The sequence below is a fragment of the Dendronephthya gigantea genome, unplaced genomic scaffold (assembly GCF_004324835.1).
Source record: "Dendronephthya gigantea isolate DGI-Jeju-01 unplaced genomic scaffold, DenGig_1.0 000036F, whole genome shotgun sequence".
Lineage (NCBI taxonomy): Eukaryota > Metazoa > Cnidaria > Anthozoa > Malacalcyonacea > Nephtheidae > Dendronephthya > Dendronephthya gigantea.
The window spans coordinates 1,432,773-1,460,275 of NW_021163046.1; the positions used below are offsets into that span (position 1 = coordinate 1,432,773).

The 27,503-nt window shown below is 35.9% G+C and overlaps 3 protein-coding genes and 1 long non-coding RNA gene across 6 annotated transcripts; 1 reads left to right on the top strand and 3 right to left on the bottom strand.

The window, feature by feature from the left end:
* LOC114526045 lies at positions 1-25,922 on the top strand. 3 transcript variants are annotated; one of them, XM_028547538.1, is made up of 14 exons: positions 1-603; positions 2,243-2,538; positions 20,881-22,139; positions 22,239-22,336; positions 22,413-22,587; positions 22,707-22,817; positions 22,977-23,057; positions 23,364-23,444; positions 23,654-24,492; positions 24,630-24,706; positions 24,810-24,938; positions 25,055-25,248; positions 25,397-25,465; positions 25,553-25,922. In XM_028547538.1, exons 3-14 carry the CDS (start codon positions 21,910-21,912, stop codon positions 25,902-25,904), a joined length of 2,436 nt encoding a protein of 811 aa, XP_028403339.1. In that variant the 5' UTR covers positions 1-603; positions 2,243-2,538; positions 20,881-21,909; the 3' UTR covers positions 25,905-25,922. The 3 variants fall into 3 exon arrangements, with proteins under 3 accessions (XP_028403339.1, XP_028403340.1, XP_028403341.1); XM_028547539.1 differs by having other exon boundaries at positions 22,257-22,336; XM_028547540.1 differs by lacking the exons at positions 1-603; positions 2,243-2,538 and having other exon boundaries at positions 22,130-22,139; positions 22,257-22,336; positions 22,399-22,587.
* LOC114526051 lies at positions 6,555-7,231 on the bottom strand. Its single transcript, XR_003687295.1, has 3 exons — positions 7,111-7,231; positions 6,772-6,890; positions 6,555-6,631 (listed from the first exon to the last, which is right to left on the bottom strand). It is a non-coding gene; the product is annotated as an uncharacterized LOC114526051 (long non-coding RNA).
* Positions 7,299-8,756, bottom strand: LOC114526049. The gene is made up of 5 exons (XM_028547545.1): positions 8,594-8,756; positions 8,361-8,500; positions 8,156-8,240; positions 7,682-7,841; positions 7,299-7,586 (listed from the first exon to the last, which is right to left on the bottom strand). Exons 2-5 carry the CDS (start codon positions 8,405-8,407, stop codon positions 7,375-7,377), a joined length of 504 nt encoding a protein of 167 aa, XP_028403346.1. The 5' UTR covers positions 8,408-8,500; positions 8,594-8,756; the 3' UTR covers positions 7,299-7,374.
* On the bottom strand, positions 9,619-11,911 carry LOC114525900. The gene is made up of 2 exons (XM_028547360.1): positions 11,596-11,911; positions 9,619-11,249 (listed from the first exon to the last, which is right to left on the bottom strand). The coding sequence occupies exons 1-2, from the start codon at positions 11,909-11,911 to the stop codon at positions 9,619-9,621; spliced, it is 1,947 nt and encodes a 648-aa protein (XP_028403161.1).
* Positions 25,923-27,503: the final 1,581 nt, after the last annotated feature.

Sequence of the window (27,503 nt, forward strand, 5' to 3'; positions counted from 1 at the left end):
ACCAAGGGTTTTCCTTCGCTTTTGAATTTTAAATCTGTGCTTAAAATAACTTTTTTTGTAACGAAATGGATGTAATAAGGAAGCATTACAAAGTAACGTGTTCGTTGATGGAGTAGGTGAAGCTTCACATCCAGAGTCCCAACTATAGCCAAGCTTTGGGGACGTTTATGGCGTCTAGCATCGTTGCTTGCGATGCGACGACATGCCTGCGTTTGGGGGAATTCGGCGCGGAAAAGGCAGGTACTATGAACGAACTGCTTTCCGTGCTTGTGAGTGAATCGACGATGAAGGGAGAACCGCGGGATAACATGCTATCTATGGGTTATAAGCGTGCATGCATCTGACCTGTCACCTGTGAATGGCTGTGATCGTGAAAGACCCTTCAAGCAGCTATCATAACAGCATGGACTCCTTCGTGCAGTCTGATATGTTTGAAAGTTTGAAGCGCTACACGAGCTCATTGGAAGCGACTTGATGCTTTACTTCATGAAAAATTTAAGCTTGTTCGTCAAGGAAGGCTCTTGCTTCGTGCAGGCGATCGGAAAACCGATCAATGAAGTTGTTTGGAATGAGTCGAAGGTCCCCGCGGAAAAAGGTCAAAAGGTATCAAGTGTTTTGCGTTTCTATTTTTTAAAGAAGCTATTGTTAATGTTAGATAAATTATATTTGTAGCGAATTTAGATCGTTTCAACTTTCAAGTGCAATACAATGTCAATAGACTTGATTTTGAATAGCTAATATAGGCTTTTGCCTTTTAACAATACTCAATACTAGGCTTTGTTAGTAAAACAATGGGGAATGTTTTCTGAAGCTTGAAGCCTGGGTTTTTTTTCTTTGATGGGAAAATCGTTTTGATTTAAATGCATGCAAAAGACTGCAGAAAGATTATTTGTTTGAAATTTATTTTGTCTTTCTTACCTTTATGTTATACAAGCCTTGACAATGTGCTATTAATGATTGTGCCTTTTTTATCCCTGCTCAAAACAGAACAAAAGCAACACATTTTTTAAAACATACAAAATGTTGAAAAGCATCAGGTTTTCATCAATTCTATTCCCAAATATTCAAGTTTAACTAAGGATTAGTACAAAATATCATGATCATTGTACCACACCTGCCACATGCTCTTACCTTCCTCATGAAAAGTCTCATTCAGTATGCTTGTGTTTATTTTACTACAGGGTTTTTTTTATCAATAGATCTTTTTTATGCTTAAGTTTCCCAACAAATAGCCAACAAATAGCCTTTCATGTCATCCAAGAATGTTGGATTCAAAAATTGCAGCACCTTTCTGGGTCAATATAAGACTCTCCTTGAATATCTCCTGTGATTAACAGGCTCCAAATTATTTTTCTTTATTTGTGCCAACCTCACTTTTAGAAAATTGGCTCCCTGAATGATATTAAAAACATTTTTACAGACCTGGAGCTGTTGCTTGAACAACATTTAACTTGAATGGTCGATAATTTCAAAATGGAAAACAAAATTATCAATTTATTGAACAACTGTGCAGTCTGTGCTAAAATATTTCTATGTAAATAGTTTGATGTGCCATGAAAGTACATATTTATTATTTAATGCATTTAAGATTTAGGTTTAGTCAGGTTGAGCTAAACACCTTTCGAACAACCGGTACATAGTGCTCAGCTTTCCCAAACCTGTTCAATGTAAATACATGTAACATTTTTGATCTTGTTTTTAATTAATTTCAAAATAATTTTTAACCATATGTATTTAAATAACATATTTTCATCTTGGCAAAATCACTGACTTCTTAGCTAAGGAAGCTATTTTGAATTTCCCTCTGCATTTACCAAGTCCTGGGGCAAGTTATTTTATCAATATGGCAGCATGTGGATACAAGACCTGACTGACTTGTCTATATATTAGTAGGAATTCTAGTGTTGGAAGTATTGGTGAATTTTATGCACTATAAGACCTGACTAGGAACAGTTTTTAAAAATTTGCAACTACATGCATTGTCCTTTGCCAGGAATCAAACCTGGTATATTAGTTTAAATTTTAAGGTGACTAATGATTTTCCTGCATTCTGATTGGTCAAAATTCACTGTCTGTGAAGTCACTTTTTGTTGTTGTTTTTCACTGTCCAAATTCTAAGAGACAATATTGTAAAACATCTCCAATTTTTGTCTAAAATTACTGTGTACCTAATTACCTGTGAACACTTTCTATGCATTTTTTACAAGAATTGTTCTCTAAAAATTACCCTCCATTTTAACAGATGTAAAGAAACCTTCCAAAGATTTGGTGAGCCGCAAAATAACTGGTGTTGTTGGCCATGATAAACGCTGGTGTTTTCCAGTGGACCATGTTATGGAGAAGTCGCCATGTAGCACCATTGGGGCCCGCGCTTTGATGAAGGAGATATTCGCCAGTGACCAAACATCAAAATACCTTGAAGATTCATTTGAAGATTTTGTGTTGTTCCTGCGAAGACATAAGTCCTGCCCATTTAAGAAGCTGTTAGTTAACATTTGCCCAGGATCCAAGAGCCTTGAAAGTGTTCCATTCCATCAGGTAATTTTTAAAATGTGTGTAGACTTTTCAGGAATAGATCCTTGGTAGTTATGGTAGGAGGGGGGAGGGGGGTTGCTGGGCATAGGTTGTGGTACAGCTGTTGGGAATGTTATGTGCTACCTATATAGTCAGGCTGTAGGAAAGACTCTTTTGAAAGAGAAACTTCAAGATACACAAGGCACTGATTTTTTGTACACCCCCTTGTAATTTAAACTAACACCTATTCACCCATGCCCCCTCTAGATTAGGCTATGGGGTTTGTACCCCCTTACCAGTAAATTCATCCCTTCTTCCTGTCATGGACACTGTTTTCATTCATCTTTTCCTAGGACCTTCATAATTTTGCCCTTTCAGACACCCCTTCCTCCAGCCCTTGCTTATAACCTGTTTACATCCTGCTTGAAGCCTTAGGGGAGAGGAGGGCAACCCCATCAATAACAGCCCAATCACTTCGTGCACCATCAGACTTTTCTTGCACTGGAAGGCCCAGTGGCTGCCAGTAAAAGTGGTTCACTTCACCCTTGGCCAACACAGATCTTTAATGCTATAATATCCAATGTGTGTGGAATGTGTTTTATGCAGGAAAAACACGCCAAATCATCAACAGAATCCAACCCTATGCATCTATTCAATCGTTGATTTTATAAGAATGCTTTAAAGTATTTTAAACTTTTACGTGCGTATACGTACAGGTACGTACCAAAAAAAAAAAAAAAATATATATATATATATATATATATATATATATATATATATATATATATATATATATATATATATATATATATATATATATATACACCCATTTGCAAAAACGTTGGCCGCGGATAGATATATAGATAGATATCTGAAATCTAATTAGAATTGCATATGTTGTGTAATATTATAGAAATCCCATGCAAATGTGATCATATGCAATTCTAATTAGACTTTAAGTATCTATCTATCTATCTATCTATCTGCGGCCAACGTTTTTGCAAATGGGTGTATATATATATATATATATATATATATATATATATATATATATATATATATAAAAAAGTTTGTCTCGGAAGCAATGAAGATCAGACAAAGGATATCAAACAACACTAAATCTAATCATTTTGCACAAACGTTTTCGCTTTGCAAAATGATTAGATTTAGTGTTGTTTGATATCCTTTGTCTGATCTTCATTGCTTCCGAGACAAACTTTTTTTATATACAGCTACTTGTGTTATCAACCTACACATTTTTTGATATATATATATATATATATATTTATATATTTAAGCTATTAAAAAATAACAGACCAACCTTTGTGGTGCACTGTCAACATCAGAAAACAGTCTTTTTCTGGTTGAGAAACGGACTGTGCCAAAATCAAAAACTAGCATGATTTTAACGTTATTCAAGCTCTTTCCGGCTGTCTGTAAATGAGGTAATCCCCAAGAGAGAGGGTACTAATTCCGCCCGGAGATTGGAAATTACATGTACACCCGGAACCCGGGAGAACATACCGGAATCCAAAGTTGTCCAAATTCATTGTCATGGACGTTGGGTTCTTTTTACCGTATGAACGGCCCCTTGAAAATCAGAAGACTGGTAATTAGCAACTTGCTGATTGGCTAAGACAAAATATTTGTATTTCATTGAAAAACGTCAGCAAATTAAATATCATTTTGCAAACTATTTCTTTTAAAAAATATTTCGTAAACAGAATATGAAATGTGAAATCAAATTAAATTATATAAACACCGGGAAGAGATTAAAATATTACTAGCGGTGAAAAGAAACACCTCGTAGTTTATAATCATGGAAGTGGCAGGTGTCTACGTATTTCGTGTTTTCTGTACGAATGTATTTCATGATCTTAGTATGTTGTTTTGCGAAGACCTAACCGACTATTTAAAGACAAGTTACAGCGGCTTCTGTGCGTACGTGAATAAGGGACTCCACCGGAAGTTGTTTTACATTGTTTAATAATTAATACTTAGTACTAGTGTTTACAATTCAGGCAAGATCGCCGACGCACGGGAGTGAAAAATTTGATTTTACATACATTCTTATCGCGACATTCTTATGCTTTAATAGGCATTTGTCATTTTTAGGAACGAAAATATTTTGCATTTACGCGCACTTAGTGGATTGCCTGAATTACTTTACTTTCGTCTGGAGATGAAGGATTCTTTCTTCCAATGTTTGTTCCACGTGGTCGTAATATTTCTGCAGAATTTTGCGCTTTTCGTTCAGAGATTTCGTTCTGTAGAAACGTGTCATTTTTCGCAAAGAAGCAATACAGTCAGTGAATAAATTTTATATCCAAAATAGATGCGTTTGAAGTGTATTTTCGTTAATATTGCTTCGAGCAAATGTTTTAAAATGAAGCTTAAGTAAAGATTGAAGTGCAAACATGTCGGGTACGAATCCATGATATTATTGGCGCGCTATTGTTATAACTATTTGTTACACGATAGAGCGAGTGATTGGTGGCAAGTATCGGTGTTATTGGTGGCATGTGTGGATCAAGCTTTCTAGTAATAATACTTTGCAGGGTAGTCTGGATGTACGAAACTGTTAGGACTGAGAGAAGCCAAATTGGGCCTAACATATCCTTAAGTCCACTTTTGATTAGAACTGATTAAAACCCATCAGTCAAGTAAACTACAGACATGAAACTGGTTGCTGTATAGAAAAAGATCAAGCATTGTCACGTTGATGGGTAATTTATGTAAGACTGTTAACTATCATCACTCTAACAGAATGTATGCTTTTTTTACTATATACTGTAAAAAAGTACACATTTGAAATAAACATAACAGATACGGACATTTGGTACATTGTTATAAGGGATAATTCTTACCGTCCATGCCCTTAGGATCCTACATCTGAACCGCATAAGAATAATAATCCAATCATGTTCTCGTAATTTAAAGCTGCTGCTTTTATCTTGCAAACTTGAATTGCTGTACTCACAAGATTTGTATTGACTTTGATATTTTCTGCATTGCGTTTCCTTTCCCTGAATTCATACTGTTTTGCTTTAAAGTGTTCTTGACCACCTGAAAAACGACTGCAAATAACGAACATTACTATACAGTGCAATATCAATGGTGACCATACCTTCCTTTCTTTGACTGTGACACAAAATATTGCTTGCATGGTATACACGTTACTCTGCAACTACACTCTAAAAACATCCTGGTTAAATTTAACCAGGAATGGGTCATATCTCGACCCGGAAATTAATCAATATGCCATCGACGCATTCCTGGTTAAATTAACCAGGAAATCCTGGTAGCCTATTTTGACCTGGAAATCCTGGTTGAAGTTAACCAGGTCATGTTGGTCAAACTGTTACGTAAGGTAACCAGGAACCTGGTAAATAGTATGTTTTGCGCTTTCGCATAATAGCAATAATATCCAGTTGCGGAATTAATTATGCTGCAAAGCAGTTGCTGCTGCGATCTGCTGCGAGATTATTACATTATGAAAAAATTGCTGGTCAAACTAGAAGTTCTTTTATAAATTGGGCTGAAATTAAATGTCTGGAGCTGACGTACTTATCAAAAGGTGAGCACAATTGTTTCATAATACTAAAAATATATTTTAGTAGCATGATAAAATATCAACAAAAGCATACAAAATGCATACATAAACTTCTTAAAATTGTTCGTTGTTCAAACAATAGAAACAGCATGCTTAGCTTTATAACAGTATAAAGTATTTACAGTGAATAGGTAAGTGTTCTCTATCACGCAACAAATACTTTTACAAATGCAACAAAATGAGTTGGCATGTTAACAAGAAAGTTATTTCATTGCAGCCCTCATAGCAATTACAGCAGGCGAAGTCTTTCCTTTCTGTTTATCCTCAATTCCATACAATACTTTTTGTATGAACTCCCATGTAACAGAACACTGCCATGGGTAGTGTACATCTAAGATGTAGAACAGCTTAAAGCAGACATCAACAGCTTTAACTAGGCTGGTCTGTTCCAAACCTTGTCCATCAACTACAACAAAACTTGACTGGAGTGTCTCGAATACCAGTAACCAATATAAACGGTGATCGACTTGCTTCCTCTAGGTACTTCGGCATATTTGTGCCAATCTATATGTAAAAAAAATTACTCTTTTGCCACTACTGTAGTACTACTGCGAGTGTAAACAAACTTTATAATTCCTTATGAATGCCATGGAGTGACTGTTTTTTTATGACTGACCACTTAGCAAAAAGCTAGTTAGACTTACAGGTTGAACATCCAAAAAAGATCTCATTGCTTCATCAATGCTGCATCTTCTTTTATTATTTCTTCCAGTGGGAAGAATACATGGCAGGAGATTGATGGCAATGTTCAACTTCTGTTCATCTATATATATAACAATTTGAAAGATTTCTCAAACTTTAAATATACAGGCAGCTTGAGACTGCTGATATGGTTTTTGATAGGTATTGAAATTTGGGACAAACAGTTGATGGTACAAACATCTTCTACTGCTGACCCCAATTCAAAGTAAGAATATGTAAAAATGAAATGTAAAGCAATTAGTGTGGTAGAGAGGGTAAAATATAACCAATTTGATGCTCACCGGATATTAAATTTTCTCTAATGACATTTAGGTATGATATCCACTTCGTTCCAGATTGTAAATCTGCATATGTCAACATCTTTTCAACAAAAGCAGGTACCAACCTAAGAAAAAGGTTCTCTGCCACATCTGGATAGAGACATTTGAAATCCATTTCAACCTAACAAGAAAGATTAAGGTATAATATCAGTAATAACTGATACCACATTTGAATACATTTTGCACTTGCTCATTTATGTTACATAATAATATATAATTATCGTACTACAGTACATGATTTACCATGCCTGGCGTGTCAAACAGTCTGGGATATTCGAGTATAATGCCACGTATAGGTAATTCTGAGTTCTCCCTAATCCACTTAGCTCGATTAAGAACAGTCCTCTTCATGTATGCATTTACAGTTGAGACTGGTTCAGTATGTTGTTTCAGCCACTCTTTCATTCCTAAGTGCTCATTTTCGGTTGTAGTGGATTCTGCTTAAGGTCGAGAATGAGCAATTAGTAAAATAGCAATTTGATCAAATACACAATTGCCAAGTATAGTTGCTAGCATTTATATATTGATGTACCTGGCAATGCTGTTACTGAACTTATTAGATTTGAAGGTGTAGAGATTTTTGGTTGTCTAATTGGGTTGTGTTCATTGCTGCGTTTTCGTACATTTCTTAGCCTTTCTTCCAGCCAACCAGTGGCGGAGTGTATACCTTTCCCAGGTGTGTACCATGCTTCCTAAAAGGCGCATTTAAGAAAAATGTTAATGGTTATTCTCCATTGATATTAAAAATATTAGACTATAGGTTTAAAAAAGTAGCTTTCTTGTTGAACTTGCTACAAATCTGCCTTAATTGCTTCACAAATTTATGTTCTATATTGGTGATTAATAACACAGTAAGATAGATTCACCAGTACGTTTGTGTACAATACATACAAGCAGCAATATATTACAATACTGATCATACAGGTTGTACTGCTATGCATAAAATATGTACATGCAATTATATTGCTGCTGTGGCTTTCAACTCTATACCTCTTCAATAACTTACATAGCCACAACCTTCGTCATCCTTTAAAACAGGGAATTCTGTTATTATTTCTCTTGCCATGCTGATCTTCACCTCTGCTGTTGGCCTATTTTATAAAAAATACCGCTCCTTTGATTTGACAATATATTTCCTGTTTACATGTTTAAAAAATCTCGTCTACTTGCACTCTGGCCTTATAATTTTTTGGATATCATAAAATATTAACCTGTCTCCATAATTTGCAATAATATCAGCAACAAGTATCTGGACCATTTTGATCCTCTTTTTCCTGCTCAATTCGCCTCTATCAAGTTCTGTCAGGATGGCATCACCTTCTGTACTGCCTTTCAGAATTGATCTGACATTCTTAATGGAATAAACATAGTACATTGTAAAGAATTATGACCAAATTAGAAGTAAGAGTAATAGTGTAAACTTAAAATGCTAGTTTCCACTTACAAAGTCATGCTTGGATTTTTTAACATGTCGAGCGCAGTTTGTGTCTCCAAGTATTTCGGTATTTAAGGTTACATTTAGAGGTCTCTTGGTGGTTTGCAGTTTCGTGTCATCTCCTCTTTTGGAAGTTGAAGGAGTTGAAGATGCCAAAACAACACATTCTGTGCCCCCCTTTCAGCAGTCTAAAATGATAAATATATCTATTAGTATATCAAGGGAGCCAGTGTGAATTTCGTCATGCCCATAGAATGTAACAATAATAATTTTTAATGGATGAATAATAATAACAATCCTTTTGGAAATGTTATATTACTAGTGTATCATTTCAATCGATCAATCACCTCTTCAGTATATATTGTCTTCCATCCTGGGGTATAGTACCTTTGTCATAATTTTTTTAGTTATGCAACGCAACTTCTCTTGTAAAAAATGTTAGCTTTCCTGTCTCAGACCTCTCAAACAACTGCGCAATGCCTAACATGCACGAAATAATGTAATATCCTAGAGGGAACTATATTTTGCTTAAGAAAATTGGATGGTTGAGACTCTTAAAAACTTGTGTGACGTACGTCAATTAAGTTGTTTGCAAGAATTTCCAAAACTGACAAGAATGGACCACTTGCATAATAGACCAACTTTTGATTCAGGTGACAAAAAGGGAATTTCCGAAAAGTGCATACAAAACTTGTCAAGTTTGACTGTGAAATATTGTAAAGTGCCGAAGATATAGCCGTGCAAAGTTAGCGAATTTTGTATACTTTTGTATTACGGCCGGACGTGTGTAGTATTAGTTACACGCTTCCAGTCGTAGTAAAAAAGTATACAGAATTGGCAACTTTGGATGGCTATATATTCCGTACTACTTGAGATTTTGCAACCAAACTTGGCAATTTTACTAATTTTGGTATGCTCTTTTTAGCTGTGGTTATTTATTTCCTGCTTGTCACCTGATCTGAAGTTGGCCTATTATGCAAGTGGTCCATTTCCAAAAGAAGTTACGTTTTGGTTAAAATTATGACATAGATACTTCAGTGAATTCTGTGACGAAGAGCAACATAGGAGTGTTGGTCACCCTCGTTGTAAGACTTGGATGCATGATACGGGTAATAATCATATAAGTTGTCAACGGAGACCATAGACCATGAAGTTGCATGTGGTTGGTGAATAACATATGTGTGTGTGTGTCTGTCATATCGGATGGTAAGCCATTCCTCCGTAATTAGCTTAACACTGCTGTTTTCTGTGACCATGACATAAATAATTTTCTGAAATACAGGCAAATAATCAGACTTCCCAGTTACAACTAGGAGGTTTTTGCAGTATTTGATACCATGAACTATTGACCATTTGGCAACGTAAACTTCTTCGAATAAACGGATCCCTAATGTTCTGCTTAAAAACTCTGCTCTCTCTAATGAAGCAACAATTTCTATTGATCCAGGACCTATTTCAACATCCCTTTCGACCAGGTCTTTGCCACTGATAATGTTATAACACAGATACATTTGTTGTCTAGAGCACAATGTTTTCAAAATGTTTCTGTAGTTGCAAACAATATGGCCTAACCGCTTGAAAAAACGGTGTTTGGCCTCAAAACGCATAGTCCAATAGTGTAATAACGGACCAAGCAAACGCATTTGTTCCGGGTAGTGTGTCATAAAGTGGTGTTTAGGTTTTAGAGTACGACCTGGGAACAAATCCAAAAAATGCTCATGGTGATCTTTGATTAAATGTTTTAAAAAGAATGTCTCTTCAGTGGTGACTTGAGGAGAAAAGATAAAATCCATGCATTCTAATAGTAGAAGTAGAAGCTCCAAGTGTTGGTGTCCTTCAGGTACTTTATCACCAATCATCAGCGGCAGGTACCGAATAAGGCACCACATCTGTGACGCCGTCTGTCCCGATGCACTATCTGGGTTTTGCAGTTTGTTGATAGTTATTGACGATGGTTTGTTCCTTGAATCTGTAGTGGCATAGTCGAAACTAGTAATTCTACTGTTTAGTAAATCCAAATCGAATAGACCTTCCCCAATTAGATTTGCCAAAACAAGGTGGACCTCTACACCACACACGCCTTCTAACAAATCATGCATGACATCAGGTGCATAGTTTGTAGTAATGTGGAAGTGTTGAATTTCGTTTAAAAGACAAGGTGCTTTCACGCCTGTAGCACCTGGATCGTTTATATGTAAGTCTTCTTCATAGTTTTCAACATTCCGAAGCTGGTTAGGACGTGCAGTTGGGCTGGTTTGCATTTCATTTCTATGCATTTTGCAATGTCTACAGTAATGATTGCTGACAAAACTTTCGACAAAACCAAGTATTCCGTTCACCCCTAAGTTGTCACCTGTAAGCTGTGCAACACTAACACGTACAACGCCTTTAAAATCTTCAGAATCAATGTATAGACCTTCTCGCTCGAGTAAGGTGATGTCATCGACAACTGGTTTCAAGATGGGATCAAATCCGTACTGCTTCACATCAGCAGCATTGTATAATGTAATCAAAAAACAATTACAGAGGGATGAACGAAACCTTGGAGGAATATTGAGTAGGGTACAATATATAACGCCTATTTTATGCAATCCGGCCTTGGAGCCAAGTGGATTTGCAATCTCGCACTCATCTACATACAGCAGCAATCTGATATTCTTTGGATCTGCAAAAAAAATTTGCTCTCTGCAAAAGAGTCCATCATGGAAGTCTCGCATTACACCATCGGTGCTTGGATGATATTGTAAAATTGCCCTCATGAAACCCTTACTTTCCAAGACACATTTCAAGAGCTCATAGATTGGAACGTACTGAAATGTTAAATGCTTGGCAATTTGGTCGACATGGCCTGTTTCAGGGTTGTTTCGAGGATAATATGCAATACCCAATGGGATCTCGCGCGGCTTGACATAATAACCACTCTCACAAAAATATTTTTGTTGTTGGTGTGCAGTTTCCAAGCGTTCAAAAGGATTTTGAAGTTGATCAAATTCATGAAGAAGATTCTTTACTAATCTCATCATTGATATTTTGTCCCTGTAAAAATTGCTCAGTTTTTGCTTTCAATGAACCGATAACATCGGAAAACAAACTTGAAGTCTCGGAAACAACATGGTCAACAGTTGACTGCACAGTGCTACTTGATGCTTTCATTTTTGCAAGAAAAATTGCAGCTGTCTTTGTAACATCTTGTGCATAGTCAAGTTGTCTTTGACCTTCGACTGGAGCAGCGGGTATTGGGTTCGGTATTTCAATACCATTAATATTATTATTAAGATTTAGATCAACAGGATCGACATCATCATCGTCATTTGCTCCTCCCGCCATATCTCCATGTTGATTTTCAATATGTTTAGTAAGAGCCGCCGAGTATCGAAATGTTCGCATACAGCCATTTTGGCCACAGGTAATAGGGCACGTAAACATCCGCCCGACCAAAAGGGCATGCTCATTTTTAAGGTGCCAAATCAATCCTCTAGAATTTTCCGAAACAGGCTGGTTGCATTTGGAACACGTGTACCGTGGCATGTCACTATAGAATGACAATATCTTTCGTTATAGAATTTCTCGAAGTAAGTTGTAAGGGACAGAGGTTAACGTTGCCTAATGCGGCATATGACAATGCGTGGACATATGACAGATTTAAATAGTACTGATCACTGATTAGTAAATAGGTAGCGTCCGAAATGATAAACACACTCACCTGATATGAAACAGGTGAGATTTTGTTTGTCGCCTTCCCACCCCATCCCTCCGCCTCTACGCATTAGAAAACCCCTGCCTGTGTATAATGACCACTACCCATTTTTTTATTATCTTATTTCATGCCAATTCTTGAAAAACATCGTTATGCACGTTAATAGTTCTTAGTCACAGAATTCATCAATGCCAAAAATGCTGCTCCCAAAATATTTCTTTCATCTATTATTTTAATAGACAAGTGAGTGAAGTGAAAAAGTCTTTCAAAGATTGCAGAAAATCAGGCTCTCTAGTACACGGTGGTAGTATGGGCTATTTTTTTTTCTACAAAGCGAAGAAAAGAAATCGACCCGGAAAGAGTTCGACAATGGCCCGTTTGATTGGCTAGATTGTGATTGTGCTATGACATACAAGGTTAACTAAAATTCTTCAACTACAGAAATCGATTCCTTAAAACAAAACTTGTCAAATAGCTAATTTCGTTTAATTATGAAATATGCATTGGAAAATATATTGCTAGGGAAAATACCTGAAGTTCTTGTAATTTTTTCTGCAGCTTGATGCGTTGCCCAACTGGCAAGTTCATTTCTTTTAAAACGCTTTCGTTAAGTAACATAAACGCTTCTTCGTCTATCATATTTTCTGCCAAAAAGGTATTTTAAGGCGTTATTAAAAGTCGTGAAGACAACACTGAGATAGCTTTTACGCTTTCGCCGTACAAATATATCAATTTCGTCTGAATGTCAATATTTAAGTTGTTTTTTGGCGACTTGGTACGGTAGAAAGCCATAATTTGACGCTTAATATATCTTTAGCTTTGACATTGTTTTCTTTCTAGATATTCTGGCAATTGAAATTGAATATCGACAGAAACAAATCTCTAGACTTCAAATATACCAATTAGTTTCGAAAACGTTCATCCTTCTAGCCTCTTTCGTACAAATATATTTATTACTTTAGGTATTTTTTACAGTGTTAAAACTTCAAAGTTTCGAAAAACGTATCGGGCTTTGTTATATTTTTTCGCTTAAAACTCGCTTATACATATGAAATATCGACAGAAACTAAACACTAACCTTCCAATATATCAGTCAATGATGAGAGATTCCATTCCTCGAGCTTTCCTCGTACAAAAATGTCCATTTTATGTCTTTTACGACTACGAATATGATTGATATATCCACTGGCGCTGCGAAGCAGTCGTCAATAGCAAATTGGCGGGAAAAAGAAAAAAGGCTATAGGTCCCCCAAGACCTGAATTTTGTATTTGAAAAGCATACCTCATTTCACTGATCTCATTATATTATGATTACATCATTTCAAAACTAAAAGCAGAGCGGAAAATACCGGAAATCAAATCAATCATGTCCATGGCACAGAATACCTAACAGAAGTGGAACTCCTGTACTTTTTTCGTAAGTGTGATTCGTCATGATTCGTCACTTAGCAAGTGCATTTTTTTGAGGTAGTCACCCCCCTGCCAATGTCTAAAATCAACGCATATTTAGTATTAGCAGGGGGGTGACAGCCTCAAAAAAATGCACTTGCTAAGTGACGAATCATGACGAATCACACTTACGAAAAATAGTATAGAGTTCCACTTCTGTTAGGTATTCTGTGTCCATGGCATCATGTCCCATCCCAGTGAACTCAGTTTTTCACCACCCACATTTGTAGCAACTAGCAAGGCAACTAAATAAGCTGCAATATAATGGCTTTAAAAGCGTCATCATTTATAAAAGTTTTCAGAGATCCTATATTGGTGAGAGTATGTTTTGCAATTTTGTTACTTTTATAAGTTTCACTATTTTATTTAGTAAATTAGTTGAAGTTTTGAAGGCTTAATATTCGTGCATAAACATGTGGATTTGCAGTCTCAATCACCGTAATTCATTTATTTGTTCAATAGGCCTTTACTGGAAGCTTATTAGAATCGGGGAGGGGCGGGGTGCAAAATGTAGGGAGAGTGCTTTCTTAATTATCCGAAACTGGGTACTGTAAATGCACCAATCCACCCATTATGAAAAGCAGAACAGTAATCGATTTCTATCCTGAGATTGTATAGAAATACTCTTTGTATTCATTAAATTTGTAATCCATATACTTATTTATAAAAAACAAAAGTGCATTTTGTGTAATACAATATTCAATCAGCATTTCATTATCAATTATAGTCCCATGAAAATATATTTATATATTGGTTTATATATTGATGCAAAGAATGTATCATCAAATTGATTTTTCACTGACTTTTTCTAAAATGTAAACCCTTGGAATTATTTCCCTTTTATTAGAATTTTTGGAGGTAAATCTGAGAAATGCAGTGCCTGTATGGGATGTATATAGAATATGTAAATATATACATAATATATCTAATTGGACTGCTTATAGGGAATATTGGCCAGGAATAGTAATAGCTGTAGTTAGGCTCAAATACCCCCACTCAATTCTTTCATTGTGGTGGCATCCTTGTTTTAAAAAAATGGCGTGCAGCCTATTAGCATGTTCCCTCTGTCCTGACCAGTACCTCTGCCAGTACCTGCCTTGGCTACCCATATACATTGTCTTTTCAACAAGATGTGCTGTTCTTGAGATCTGCAATATGTAGGCTGACTTGTTTTTTTAATTAAACTATGTACAATTAGTTTCTGGTAATTATCTTGTTATTTTATTCTAATTATTCAAGATTTTTAATTAATATAAGGCATAGTGTGGCCATTAAGTGTTAAAGTCAGAGGTGTAATCAGATTTAAATGATATCTCCTAAAATTAAGTATGAAAACATAATAATTGATTCAAATGCTATAAGCCTACAAATTCTTGCTGAGCATGATTCTACATGTTATATATACAAATTAAGTGAATAGTTTATACCCTCAGAGGAAAGGTCTATTATTCCAAGTTTAATAGCATGAATATGCTTTAGATAAATATATTGCAGTACAAAAGGAAGGAATATAGCAGTACAAAAGGAGGGAATTGGGCCTTTCTAAAGGTAAAACAGTAGGGAAAAGCCCCTTTCTGTCAAAATTGTAACATTATTATGTAGTGTCCTGGGGGGGAATTATTTGCCACTTTAACCTCTATAACCCTTTCCATCTGTTTCATGATTTCTTAGCAACTTTTTAATGGTTAAGTACAAATGTGCATACAGTTTCTATTGTATGGTAGGCTATACATACAAACTTCACACCTTAAACAATAACCTGTCCTGTAATTTAATAGTTTGTAAGGCTAAAAGCTATATTTTATGTCTTCTATGTTGAGATTCCTTTTCTAATTCAGTTAGGATATTGCTTTTTGGTTGGCTTTTTATTCAACGCAATAAAATGTGTGCCATCAAGAAGTCAGCAAATACAACAGCTATCCCCACGTCTGAGCAGAAATGGTTTAAAACCAAGCAATGAATTTTTCTCATCTATCAACTACCGATATCAACAAAGGATGGCGAGATAGCCATGGCTAAATAGACTTATTAAGCGAGAAACTAATTTTTCGCCACTCTTCGCCGGCATTTGAATGCAATGTTTTATCAGTATTATCTGGTATTAACGTCAAAGCTGTTTTGTGACACGGAAAAAGTTTCTTCGTGAAAACCTCTCTTCTTTCCTTTGTTTCTAAAGTGAGGTATTCGAAGAAATACAGGCCACTATATCTCTCCATTTAGGCTAAAATTAACAGCCGCCATTTTGTATTTTCGCTTCACCAGGAAACCTGGTCAGTCGGGTTTTTGTTTGTTCTACCAGGAAAATGACCAGAATCCTGGTTGACTGAAATTTATTTGACCCATACGTGGTCAAAAATTTTTGACCAGGATATTTTAACCAGGTTGTTTTTAGAGTGTATCATTAAGAATTTCGACAACTATGTCTTGATGACATATTTCAAGAAGATTTGAAAACTCTTTCAAAGATTCTGCACTAACATTACTCTTGTTGTCAGCTTTTGATTTTCCTTTGGATTCCACGGCAAGATTTTCTAGCATCAATAACATGCGATTGACATCGGTTTGTATTTTGTTGAGTTGGGAAATTTCCTCTTTGTCTTCATTTGCAATGGAAAACACGGAGTCTGCCAAAAACATGGAAAAGACGGTATAGAAAGTATAAATGTTTGGAAAACACGGAGTCAACGTAAATTATACATATATTCATAAATGAAGGATCATTTACAAGTCTATACTAATTTTTTATACCACAGTAATAGTATAAAAGAAAGAATACACAATAACAAAAGATTATAGCTATAATGCTTCTTGCTCAAAGTCATGCAGAGAATTATTGTTGTAACTACATTACGTGTCCTTATATCACCTTAAAACCCGCTGGAACAAAACATTTAATATTAGAATACAACAATCGACAATATTGTTTATGGTTACGCCCACATTATTTTGTTATAATGCGACTTAATAAGTTTTAAATAAAGCTCATTCCAAATGTCTCTGTTAAAAAAACTTTATGCACTGGCAATAAAAGATTGCACATATTCTGAGTAAGAAATTGACTGTGATCGGATCAATGTTTTTCGTCTTTCATAGTGTCCGCCTTTGTTAAGGCTGAGTTGTAGTGGATGAACACACGTATTTGACGGTAGAAATCCTCTATAAATGGCTTCATTTGGAATGCTTTCACCGCTTCAAATGGCAGCTTGCGGTTCTTTGTTGCACATGTCATACATTAATTTTTGTTCAGCCAGTCTGCTGCTTTTCTGAACACTATCCTAATTTCGCATAATCATGAAAATGCGCCCCAAATATAAAATGTTTTGGGGTTTTGAGGAAGTTGCTTGCATATTGTGCTGTACATTTAACTAAGTGCGTGAGAATTTTTATTTTTTCCTGGTGTAAATAAATACAAACAAACTCTGTTTTAAGGCCCGTTCACACACGATCCAACTTTGTCGGATGCAATTCACGTTTGACGTATGGAATTTAGTTTGTTATTGATAAAGCAGTTCTGCATTAGTTTTAGTTGATTTGCTGCCTGTATATACTTTGCAAAACAACAGACTATAAAACATCCATCAGAAGTGAATTGGATCTGACAAAATTGGATTGTGTGAACAGACCTTTACTGATGCGGATACAATATATGTCTAGGATATGTCAGTTTATCAAAATTTTAGGTTTAAACACTGCAATTTGAGTTTCGTTGCGGTTTGTTTCTCAAAGCATTCGTCAAGATGACTTATTTGTGTGATTTTTATCATTCATGATTTTCATCTTTCTGCATTTTTAAAACAGAAACATTGGGTTTCCAGTTTCATCTTTGCCTGAAGGACGCGGTCTTAGTTACAACTTATACAACATTATATTGTCCACACACACACACACACACACACACACAATACAAGCAACAGGGCTTGTTTTTGAAATGCCTTTTGGAAAGGATTTTTTATTGCCACATTGACTGCATACCAAGGTTTATTCAAAATCCTGATATAAACTTTCTATAAATTTTATAACGTCATTACATCCGAAAATATGGGTCGATATGACTCGTTTGAATAAAATTTCGGAGTATTAAGTATCGGAAGAAAAAAACAATTATTTTAGAAACCAAAGGCATTTTTAATTTAAAACACCCAGGAAAGATGAGAAATTTTTTTAATATTCTAATTGCTTTGCAATGCAATAAAAATCCCTTTCCTCTAGGTTTCATTACGCTTCATACAGCAACTAGTCAAGTTCATTACCATATAGCTACCTTGTTTTTCCAATGATTAAATTAAGATTCGTTGGAAATAAAGACCACTTAGTGTTGTGGTAAAGCTAGAGAGCTTTCTCTTCGACATATTCTGACCTTACCATCGAGCATTCGTAGAAATACGGAGTGATTTCTTAAAGGTCGTGGTACAAAATAGCCTCAATGCCAAAAGTGCAGGACAACTACATTTAAGCAATGCCTAAATTAGAAAAATGGATCCAATGGATTTACGAAGTCTTATTGTTGGATTGTGATGCGTATGCGATCAAAACTATGGCATCCTTCACTGAGCAATTTTAGAATATTGGAATGGTCATTTGCCATTTGTCATATCGTTATCGAAATGGACGCGTTAAAAATCCTGATTTTTATGTACATGTCAATGAAATGTGAGGAATATTTTATTACGAAACATTGAAACGTGATTGTTTAGGATTACGCTTGTTATGCGTTTTATATAAGATCCTCAAAATACCCCTTCCTGTACAGTGAGCGGCGTCCTCTACCACCTGAAGTCTATCTTGGAACGCTATTGTCTAAAACGATTGTTTTAATAACTATCAATATGTGACCGTCGTCTTTCCTCACTTCGGGGATTTTGTATCTGTCCTGTATTCAGAATGAGCTAATTCAGCAGGATGGTTATCTTCAAAGAGACCGTTTGTCACGCTGTTTGAACGCTTCTTCTGAACGTTTATATGAAGTTTAGCAGCTACGATATACACATGTCTTAAACTGTGATTCAATTGCATTGTTCCTGGACAATACCAACATACGAACGTTACCTCCGGTCTAAGTCTATCGAAATATCAAAATCGAAGTATTTGCCTTTTCTTGAGAAAAGATTGAGAAGATTTACCATGAAGGAATTTGACATTCTTCTATGACAACAAATTATTAAAGACATTGTCGAATGTAACTGTAGTATGAAGCTAACTGATTATGCGGAAACATTTTCCAAGATGGAAACACAAGGATTTGAGTCGTCCATTATTGTATGTGTTGTAACTGTGCGGGTGTTGCTACCTACGGATTACCTTCAATTGCTACTGGAATTACCTAAATCTTTTATTGACACTGGACTTACCACAACCATCATTGACACTCGAATAACCACAACCTTTAATTGAAACAAGAATTATCGCAACCTTCAATTGACACTGAAATTATCACAACCTTCAATTGACACTGGAATAACCACAACCTTTTATTGACACTAGAATAACCACAACCTTCAATTGACACTGGAATAACCACAAACTTTATTTGACACTGAGATTACCTCAACCCTTCAATTGACACCGAGATTACCACAACCCCTTCAATTGACACTGGAATAACCACAACCCTTCAATTGACACTGGAATAACCACAACCTTTTATTGACACTGGAATAACAACAACCCTTCAATTGACACTGGAATAACCACAACCCTTCAATTGACACTGGAATGACCACAACCTTCAATTGACACTGGAATAACCACAACCTTCAATTGACACTAAGATTACCAGAACCCCTTCAATTGACACCGAGATTACCACAACCCCTTCAATTGACACTGGAATAACCACAACCCTTCAATTGACACTGGTATTCAACTATTATGCAGCACAGAGCCTTCCACGTGCTAGAACAACACCATTTCATCAAGGAATGAGTTCATCTGTGGAACAGAACGCACGTCTATACCACAACACAAGGTCACACGAAATTCTAAAATCTTTTATCTTGAAACCTTCAGGCTTTCTCAGATTGCTTCCTCAAAATTGGTGGTGATGACCTCAAAATTTGACCTGAGAGTGTCCTCATTAGGAACTCGTTAGAAGGTTGAAATCCCTTCTCCAAAAGCTGTGCACTTCAAATCACAGCTGGTGGGATGTCTGTCAACCCTACAAAACGTGGGAAGTTGTTTTTGTTATTCCCATCATCCATCTCTTTTTTCCTCTCTTGCCCTTTCTTCATTCCGCTATCCATACGAATGTGTGTGATTAAATTATTTTGAAAATGCTTTGAGAAACAAAATTTCCAATATAAATATTTTTTATATGAATTTACATGTCCTTCAAGCCAATGTATCTGCATCTTTAAAACAGTTGCGAACGTTTCTATTGCCATATTTTGCTTTACATTTTTGTATCAATTGGTTGAATTTTGTCCTATTGTTACTTGTTATTGTTTACCTAATGATTCAGGCTGTTAAACTCGTGCACATTATTATACAAGCAATTTCCACAAAGCTGGTTTGTCGTATTCCTTCCACTCGTTTTCTAGGCGCCGGAAATGATATGATATGAAAATCATCCTACATAATAGATTTTAGTTAAAAATAGCAAGTGTCCCAACTACTTTTGAAAATGATTCCCTGAAAGCATAGACAACAATATTGATTAAATTAAGGTGTTTACTCGAATTACACCTATTAAAAGTAAAATGGTAAATGGTCTTTATTACACATATTAATAGCAGTTCCGCTAAATTATTGATGTGTTTGCACTTTTGAGAATATTGCATTAATTAATGTTAAAAAATATGCGTATGCCTAGAGCATGAAACATTATACTAATAGAACTTTATAACTATTAAGATATACATATATGCAATCGAGTGATCATCAAGACATTAATAAACCTAAAGTATATAAATCATCTAATTCTATAGGAAGTACAAAATAAGTTTATAATATTTACAAATTTAAACTACTATTATATCTATTAATTGCATATACTAGTGGACTACGACTGAATCTTTCAGTTTTACATGAGAAATTGTAGATCCGCACATGGATCTAGCATTGAAAAGCAAGAATTTTGGCAGTGTTCTCACTCCAATACTTGTAGTTTTTATGACTGGAACCTCAACTAAATTATCTAAATTCCGTTTTCTAGTATTTATCAATGGGAGTTTGCGATTGCGAAAACCAATATCGGGTACTTTTCATTGAGGTATTCATGATAGAGTTTGTTAATAATTAATGAATAATGAATTTTGAATTTCGAAGAAAGCCACATAATGGACGTTGGTACAGACTATATAAGTGTGCAAAGTTTTAAGCTTCTGTGATAAAATCCTGCAAAATTAGCTTGTTTCAAGCATTGCTGACTGCTCTCAAATTACAAAGCTGAGAAAATCCCATGTGAAAGCTTCCATTTGATAAATGTATCTCAAAGAAGGTCTCAATAGGCTACTCTTTCATAAGTTACTTTTTCTCTCTCTTCTGTCTCGTCAATATATTTTTTCTTAGATGCCTTAATGTTTTTCTCCTTTTTTTTTGTTGCATCTTTGACCTTTGGCCGGAGAAAGTTGTTTTCTTCGGAGATCACAGTTTCGGGCACGTTCAAATGTAAATACTCCTGGTTTTAATATCCACGTCCTCAAGGGTCTTCAAGGAACCAGGCGCGAGACACTCTTTGGCGAGTCCGTTTAAAATCTAAAATTTCGTTCACAGCTGAAATCCATGCACCCTGGCGCAACCATCGACACATGAACTAGCCGCACTCTCTTCTCACAGTTGAAGACGTGATTTATTAGCGCGTTCCAGCTTTGCTTGCGCCTCGCTCATCTCTTTAGCAGTATCGATGGCCTCGTTCACTATCTTAGGCCCCCGGTTCCAAACGAACTCAGCAAGGTCTGTCTTACTCTCTTCTTACCATTTAGCCGCCAATGCCATCAGTTACAGACGTGTCTTATTTTTTTTGTTCTGTATTATGTGGACAACGTCAACCATGTACACGACCAGTCGTTCTCGTTTTTTGCGCTTGCAAAACTTTCCTGCCTTTTTTACATTATTTTACGCCCCCCCCCCGTAAATTGAGTATACTTTTCCTTAAAGGAGCAGTGTCATCGTGTGCGCATCTTTTCTGCGCACGTGAACTTGAAAAACTACTGCCGTAGTTTTTCAAGTTTTCCAGTCCAATATGGCGGATTCGCGAAGAGGCTTGCACGGTGGCAAACGAAATAATTGCGGCCGGAAAAGGAAGTACGAAGGACGAAATGCACAGAAAAATTGGGACAGAGAACACAGAAGAATATTTGTATCCTTGACGATATTTAATTCTTGGAAAGATGCCAAAAGTATTGCAGGATATGAGTTACGTAGTGACAGTGAATTTGCAGCACATCTACTTTCACTGGAATATCGAAGAAGGTAGGCATAAATATAATAGCCATTATAGCGCGTATAATAGTCATTATAGCCCGGATAATAGCCATTAAGCTTTAAATGCCCTGTTCGATTAATGCGCAGATTATCATTATTATACAGGTCTGATGAAACAAGGGGATACATTCAGCCAGCTGAATGCCCTGAACCAAGTTCGAACATTATAAATATAAACACAATAGGTAGGGTTTTGAGATGTCATAGTTTTTATACTGCAAACAGACGATTAATCTTCAACGTATAGTTGTATATATTTAGGCCAAAACGTAATATCAACACCGATAAAGAAGACAATGAAGGATGTATTGTATAAACTTCCCGCAATATGCGAGTCTCCCATTCTGGCGGGAAAACATGAGGGAACAGAAGAAAATGATGAAGTGGAGAATACTCAACGTTTTCAAGAGGTTGAGATGGCAACACACGATGAATGGTATAGTAATGAAGGCCTGAAATAAGTGAAAATTAACTTTACTTACTGTTACTATTTATATATCACAATACCCGATACAACATTTATAACACTTTTATCTGTTGCCTTATGCAATCTAGCATTGGATATTCTCCAATCCATGAGTCATTTGTATCTGTTGGGGGAAACACTTCATTGTTTACAGATGATGAGGGTGATGCATCGGAAGAAAATTCTGATGAAAATAACAGGTATATAATTTATTTCCTTCGTCTAAATTTGTCTCTTCATTTCACCAAAATGCACGAGAATTGTTTCAGATCTTAAAATATATAATTCATTTGCTTTTAGATCAAGCAGGGTCAAAAAATAATTTCTCTCTAAAAATGGTATTATTAAATATTTTGCAGACAACATGACATTTCCTATTCAGCCCTGCAATATTTGAATGCTGACAGGGATCTAGAAAGTGATGATTCAGAGACAAGCAGGTACAGTATGTATTCACTGCAAAAAATCGAAGTCTACTCTAGCATAGTTTTCTTATTACTGTAAGATTATTTTCCTAATTCTTATAAGAAATTATTTCTTGCCAAGAAATATCTTATATTAATCAGAATTATATTCTTGTATCATAAAATTACATTCTTGCAGTAAGAAAAAGGTGCATCACAACATTGTGGTTGACATGTTAAAATAGATTAAATTTTATAATTCTCAATTATCATAAATTATGCAGCCTGTGTTACCATAAACTCTTGTGGGTATTGACATGATTTATGATATCTCTCTTATAGTCTGGAAGATATCGATTCAATCATTAATAATTCAACTGCTTATTGTGAAGATGAAAGTGAAGATAGTTTAGAGGAAGATATGTAAGCAATTATGTGAAATGCTTTATCATAATGAGGGTATTTATATGAGATACAAAAAATCATATGTAACAGCAAATTTTAATTTGTGTGCTACAAAAAGAAAATTCTCTTATTATAAATAAATATTCAATAAACGATCAAACAAACATTTTACATGGTGATACTGAGACACTGAGTAACTATAGAAAGCTATTTTTATTTTCTGATAGGCATATTGACTATGAAGATGAGCATGACTACAATGGTGGGGATTTAAGTAGTGATGATGAAGTACTGTCAAGTTTGGAACAGCAGACATCTCAAAACTTTCACAATATGGTCACTACAGAAGTTGCATACGGTCCACACAAAAAACTGAGCAGAGGTGACGAGATATGCATGCTAAAACAAGAGTACAAAACAGTAACTGAAAGGAAGTTCATATGCTCGCTTGATTTGCTGTTAGAAGTGTTTCAAAGTCGTTGCCAAATACCTGGCTGTGTTCAAAGTCCTACAGTAAATCATCATTTTAATGGAACAACTTTAATTGTGAGTTGTTCCTGCTCATCAGGTCACAAGTACAGATTTACCTCATCACATAATATTAATGGGATATATGCCAATAACATTCAGGCTGCAGCATCACTTTTGTGTTCCGGAAACAGTTTTGCTAAAATTCAACGTCTTTCTAAGTTCTTTGGTTTGGCATTCTTGTCAAAATCAACTTATTATAGACTTCAACGGGTTTACCTAATTCCTACGATCAATGAATGGTGGTGCTGGATGAGAAAACAACTCCTTCACGAATTATCAGGGGAAGATGTTGTAGTGGGAGGCGATGGTCAGTGCGACTCACCTGGATACAATGCAAAAAACTTATGCTATTTTATGGCTGATCTGAAAACCAATTATATCATTGACATCCAAATCCTAGACAAAAGACATGTCAAGCTGGTATCAAATAATATGGAAAGAGAGGCTGCTCAGAGAGGATTGGAGAGCTTGTGTCAGGACATTAAAGTGGTTGAATTTGTAACTGACGCATCATCATCTGTGAAAATATTGCTTGGTGGGTATATAGCTGGGTAACTCGGCTCCATATAAGCAAGCCGGGCCCTAGGAACAGACAATGCTTGCCTTAGTATTTTCCTTCGTGGCCGATTTTCTGTATGGCAATTCATATATCATTTTAATATTTCGTTGCAGAAACACAATTTAAAGACATTGTGCATGGCCTTGATGTTTGGCACAAGGCCAAAAGTATCAAGAAGTGTCTGACAAAGGTACTGTATATATTTTTTATCAACTGTGCTACAAAGGTTCTGTTTAATTTGTATTTTTATATTCCTACTTGTAATTCTTCTTGAGGGTTTTTGTTTTACCCAGATTGGTAAGCCTAAAGCAATGCAAAAAATTAGAGATTGGTCCGCTCATATTGTGCGACACTTTTGGTACTGCTCAAGTTCGTGTGGAGGAAATGAAACATCTCATGAGGAAGCTCTTAGAGCAATGAAGGTAGCTATCTAATTCCAGACTTTCTCAATTGAAATAGTTTAAATTATATTAGATAGCAAAATCACCAAAAAATTGACATTGTATAAGACAGTTAATATATAATTCTATATTTTCAGGATAAGTGGATTGCATTACTACACCATGTCTGCAATGAGCATGATTGGATAGGTGGATCTTGTGACCATGAAGATGGTGAACACGACACAAGCTTGCCATGGTTTGATAACAGAGATGCAGACTTTATTGAACTTCAAAAAGTCATTTTAAATCCTGACCTGCTTGCAAGCTTCAAGTACTACACACAATTCCGGTAATTATATTGTATCATTAGATCAATCACCACCAGATGACAATAAATATTCACCATTTATTTTGAGACAAATGATTAACCAACTAATGTCCCCTGTCCTCTCCCACCCCTCCTCGCGAAATTTCAAACCGTTTTTTTACTTTTACAGGCATACAGGCTCCATAGAATGTGCAAACAGTCTGAGCTTAGTATATACTCCAAAAAGAATGCCATTCAGGTTTGCCTCTACTACATGTTCAAGCATTAATCATGTCTTGTCTATCTTAGGACAGTTCTAAAATAATATATGTATGATGGCATCTAGTTACAGAGCATTCAAGGCAAGAAAGCAATTGACAGCTATAGATTGGAACTTTCACATTAATCTCCCACAAGCTAAGAACAAGAGTACTGGAGATGTGATGGTCACACGGAAATACAACCCTAGAACAAGAAAATGGGATGTAAAGGTTGTGAAAGTGGAAAAGGGCTATGACTACATCCCATTACTAATTGCAAAGGTTTTCAGAAGCAGAGAAGATGATAATGACAGTGTCACACGAAGTGTGCCTCTGAATGAAAGTGACCCTGGCCTTATTGCCCAAACAATTGCACACATAGTTCCACCTCCCACAAAAGAAATTCCTAAAAGAAGTAGATTTGAACAGAAGAAATAAGTATCATTAACTGTTGCTATAAATAAATTGTATAATAGTAAACATAAAAGCTTGTTCATGCATGCAATGTCTTAATCAATGTTCTCTATAACCCATATACACTCCTGTAATGGATGGGTACTGTTTTCGTATTTTCAATACTACGCAAGATGGACAAACCCTCCTGTTCCCTTTTCCTAGATGCCCATACCGTGCCAGAATAAATTGTCTATATGCCGCTTTTCTAAAGGCTCGTGTACTATTATCCTCTCGATCATTCCTTATGTCGCTGGAATTCCGTATGCACAGCTGTAAGACATCAGGATCAAGACACAATTTTTCAAACCTTGATGTCAACGATATGCAGCTCTTTAGTTTACAACATCGATTTTCGATTTCTTGTGGCATGGGTTGACAATATCCACATTTGCACAAATCTGGCCCTTGTGCAGAGGGTTGGTTTTGAGGCAGATCAGGAGTATTTGGTTGCTCAGTTTCCTCTTCAGACTGTGCTCCAAATTCACCCATGTCTTCATCCTCTTCCACAAGATCATCATCCATAATAAGCAATGTATGAATATAATCCATGCTTCCGATGCCTCGTCTAAGACTGCGAATAGCCAATTTTCGAACCATATCTTCATCCAGTGTGGCTACAAAGTCCTAGGGCAAATTAAAGCCTTTATCCTAACCCTCGGTGTAGTTAGTTTTAAGAACTAGTTTGAAAAATTGATTGGACATTGTTTACATATATTACCAAAACTATATTAATCTTGACCAACGCAATCAGTATATATCAGTAATTGAATAAAAATAAGTTATTAAAAATCCTTATTTTCTTTTTCTCTTTGTATTTCCTCTGTCTCTCTTGGCTCGTGAGTGAGGCGAAACCCTTGCTGATTCATACGTCTAACTTTACTGTTCGTTGGTTTCCCCCGACTTTCACCTTCATAGTTTGCTGCCGCTTTCTGAAACAACGCCATATATTAGAAAAGTGAAGAAATTGTAAAACAGAAAAATAATTTATTTCAAGCTTACCTTATTCTTGCAAGGTTTAGCACGAGTGCCGCATTTGCACGCTACAGAGCAATCCATATTTGAACCTTTGCAAGGGCATCCTCGATTCGTATTCGGTTTTCGCTTCACGCTACAAGAGCTCTTGCACTTACAATATTCAACCTGCGCTAATTTAAGAAACATGATATGCATTTGGTATTTATGTTGAGTAGACAAGAAAATATGCATAGTTTTGTACCGTCGAGCTTGCCTCAGGGGACGCCATTGTTCAATATTATTTAACGCACCGAACAATATCCGAGACTTTCCGATTCGTTTTTTGTTATGCGCAGAAAAGATGCGCACACGATGACACTGCTCCTTTAACAAAGTTATAAATTATCATGGCCAAGAGATTCATGCGAAGTTTTAATTTGGTAGCGACAGCAAGATATTAGGTTATGCATGGCTTACATAAAGAGAATTAACCAATCTCGAGCTAAATCTAGACACCAGTAACGAACCAGTAACGTTTTGCATGTTGCTGGAACACACTGTCTGATGAGTTTTGCCATTCACGCGGAGAAATAACTTGTTTTCAGGTAATCCGCCCGCCACCTGAGA

Bases quoted from the DNA above. Each gene is read 5' to 3' on its own strand.
- LOC114526049 (XM_028547545.1), bottom strand. From the start codon at position 8,407: ATGGTCCAGATACTTGTTGCTGATATTATTGCAAATTATGGAGACAG. The intron at 8,241-8,360 runs GTTAATATTTTA...TTTATAAAATAG, and splicing joins ATTGCAAATTATGGAGACAG to GCCAACAGCAGAGGTGAAGA. The intron at 7,587-7,681 runs GTACATCAATAT...GACCTTAAGCAG, and splicing joins TTCAGTAACAGCATTGCCAG to AATCCACTACAACCGAAAAT.
- LOC114525900 (XM_028547360.1), bottom strand. From the start codon at position 11,911: ATGGCGGGAGGAGCAAATGACGATGATGATGTCGATCCTGTTGATCTA. The intron at 11,250-11,595 runs GTAAAGAATCTT...TTTTTTTTGCAG, and splicing joins AAATATCAATGATGAGATTA to ATCCAAAGAATATCAGATTG.
- LOC114526045 (XM_028547538.1), top strand. From the start codon at position 21,910: ATGGCGGATTCGCGAAGAGGCTTGCACGGTGGCAAACGAAATAATTGC. The intron at 23,058-23,363 runs GTACAGTATGTA...TCTCTCTTATAG, and splicing joins GATGATTCAGAGACAAGCAG to TCTGGAAGATATCGATTCAA. The intron at 24,707-24,809 runs GTACTGTATATA...TGTTTTACCCAG, and splicing joins TCAAGAAGTGTCTGACAAAG to ATTGGTAAGCCTAAAGCAAT.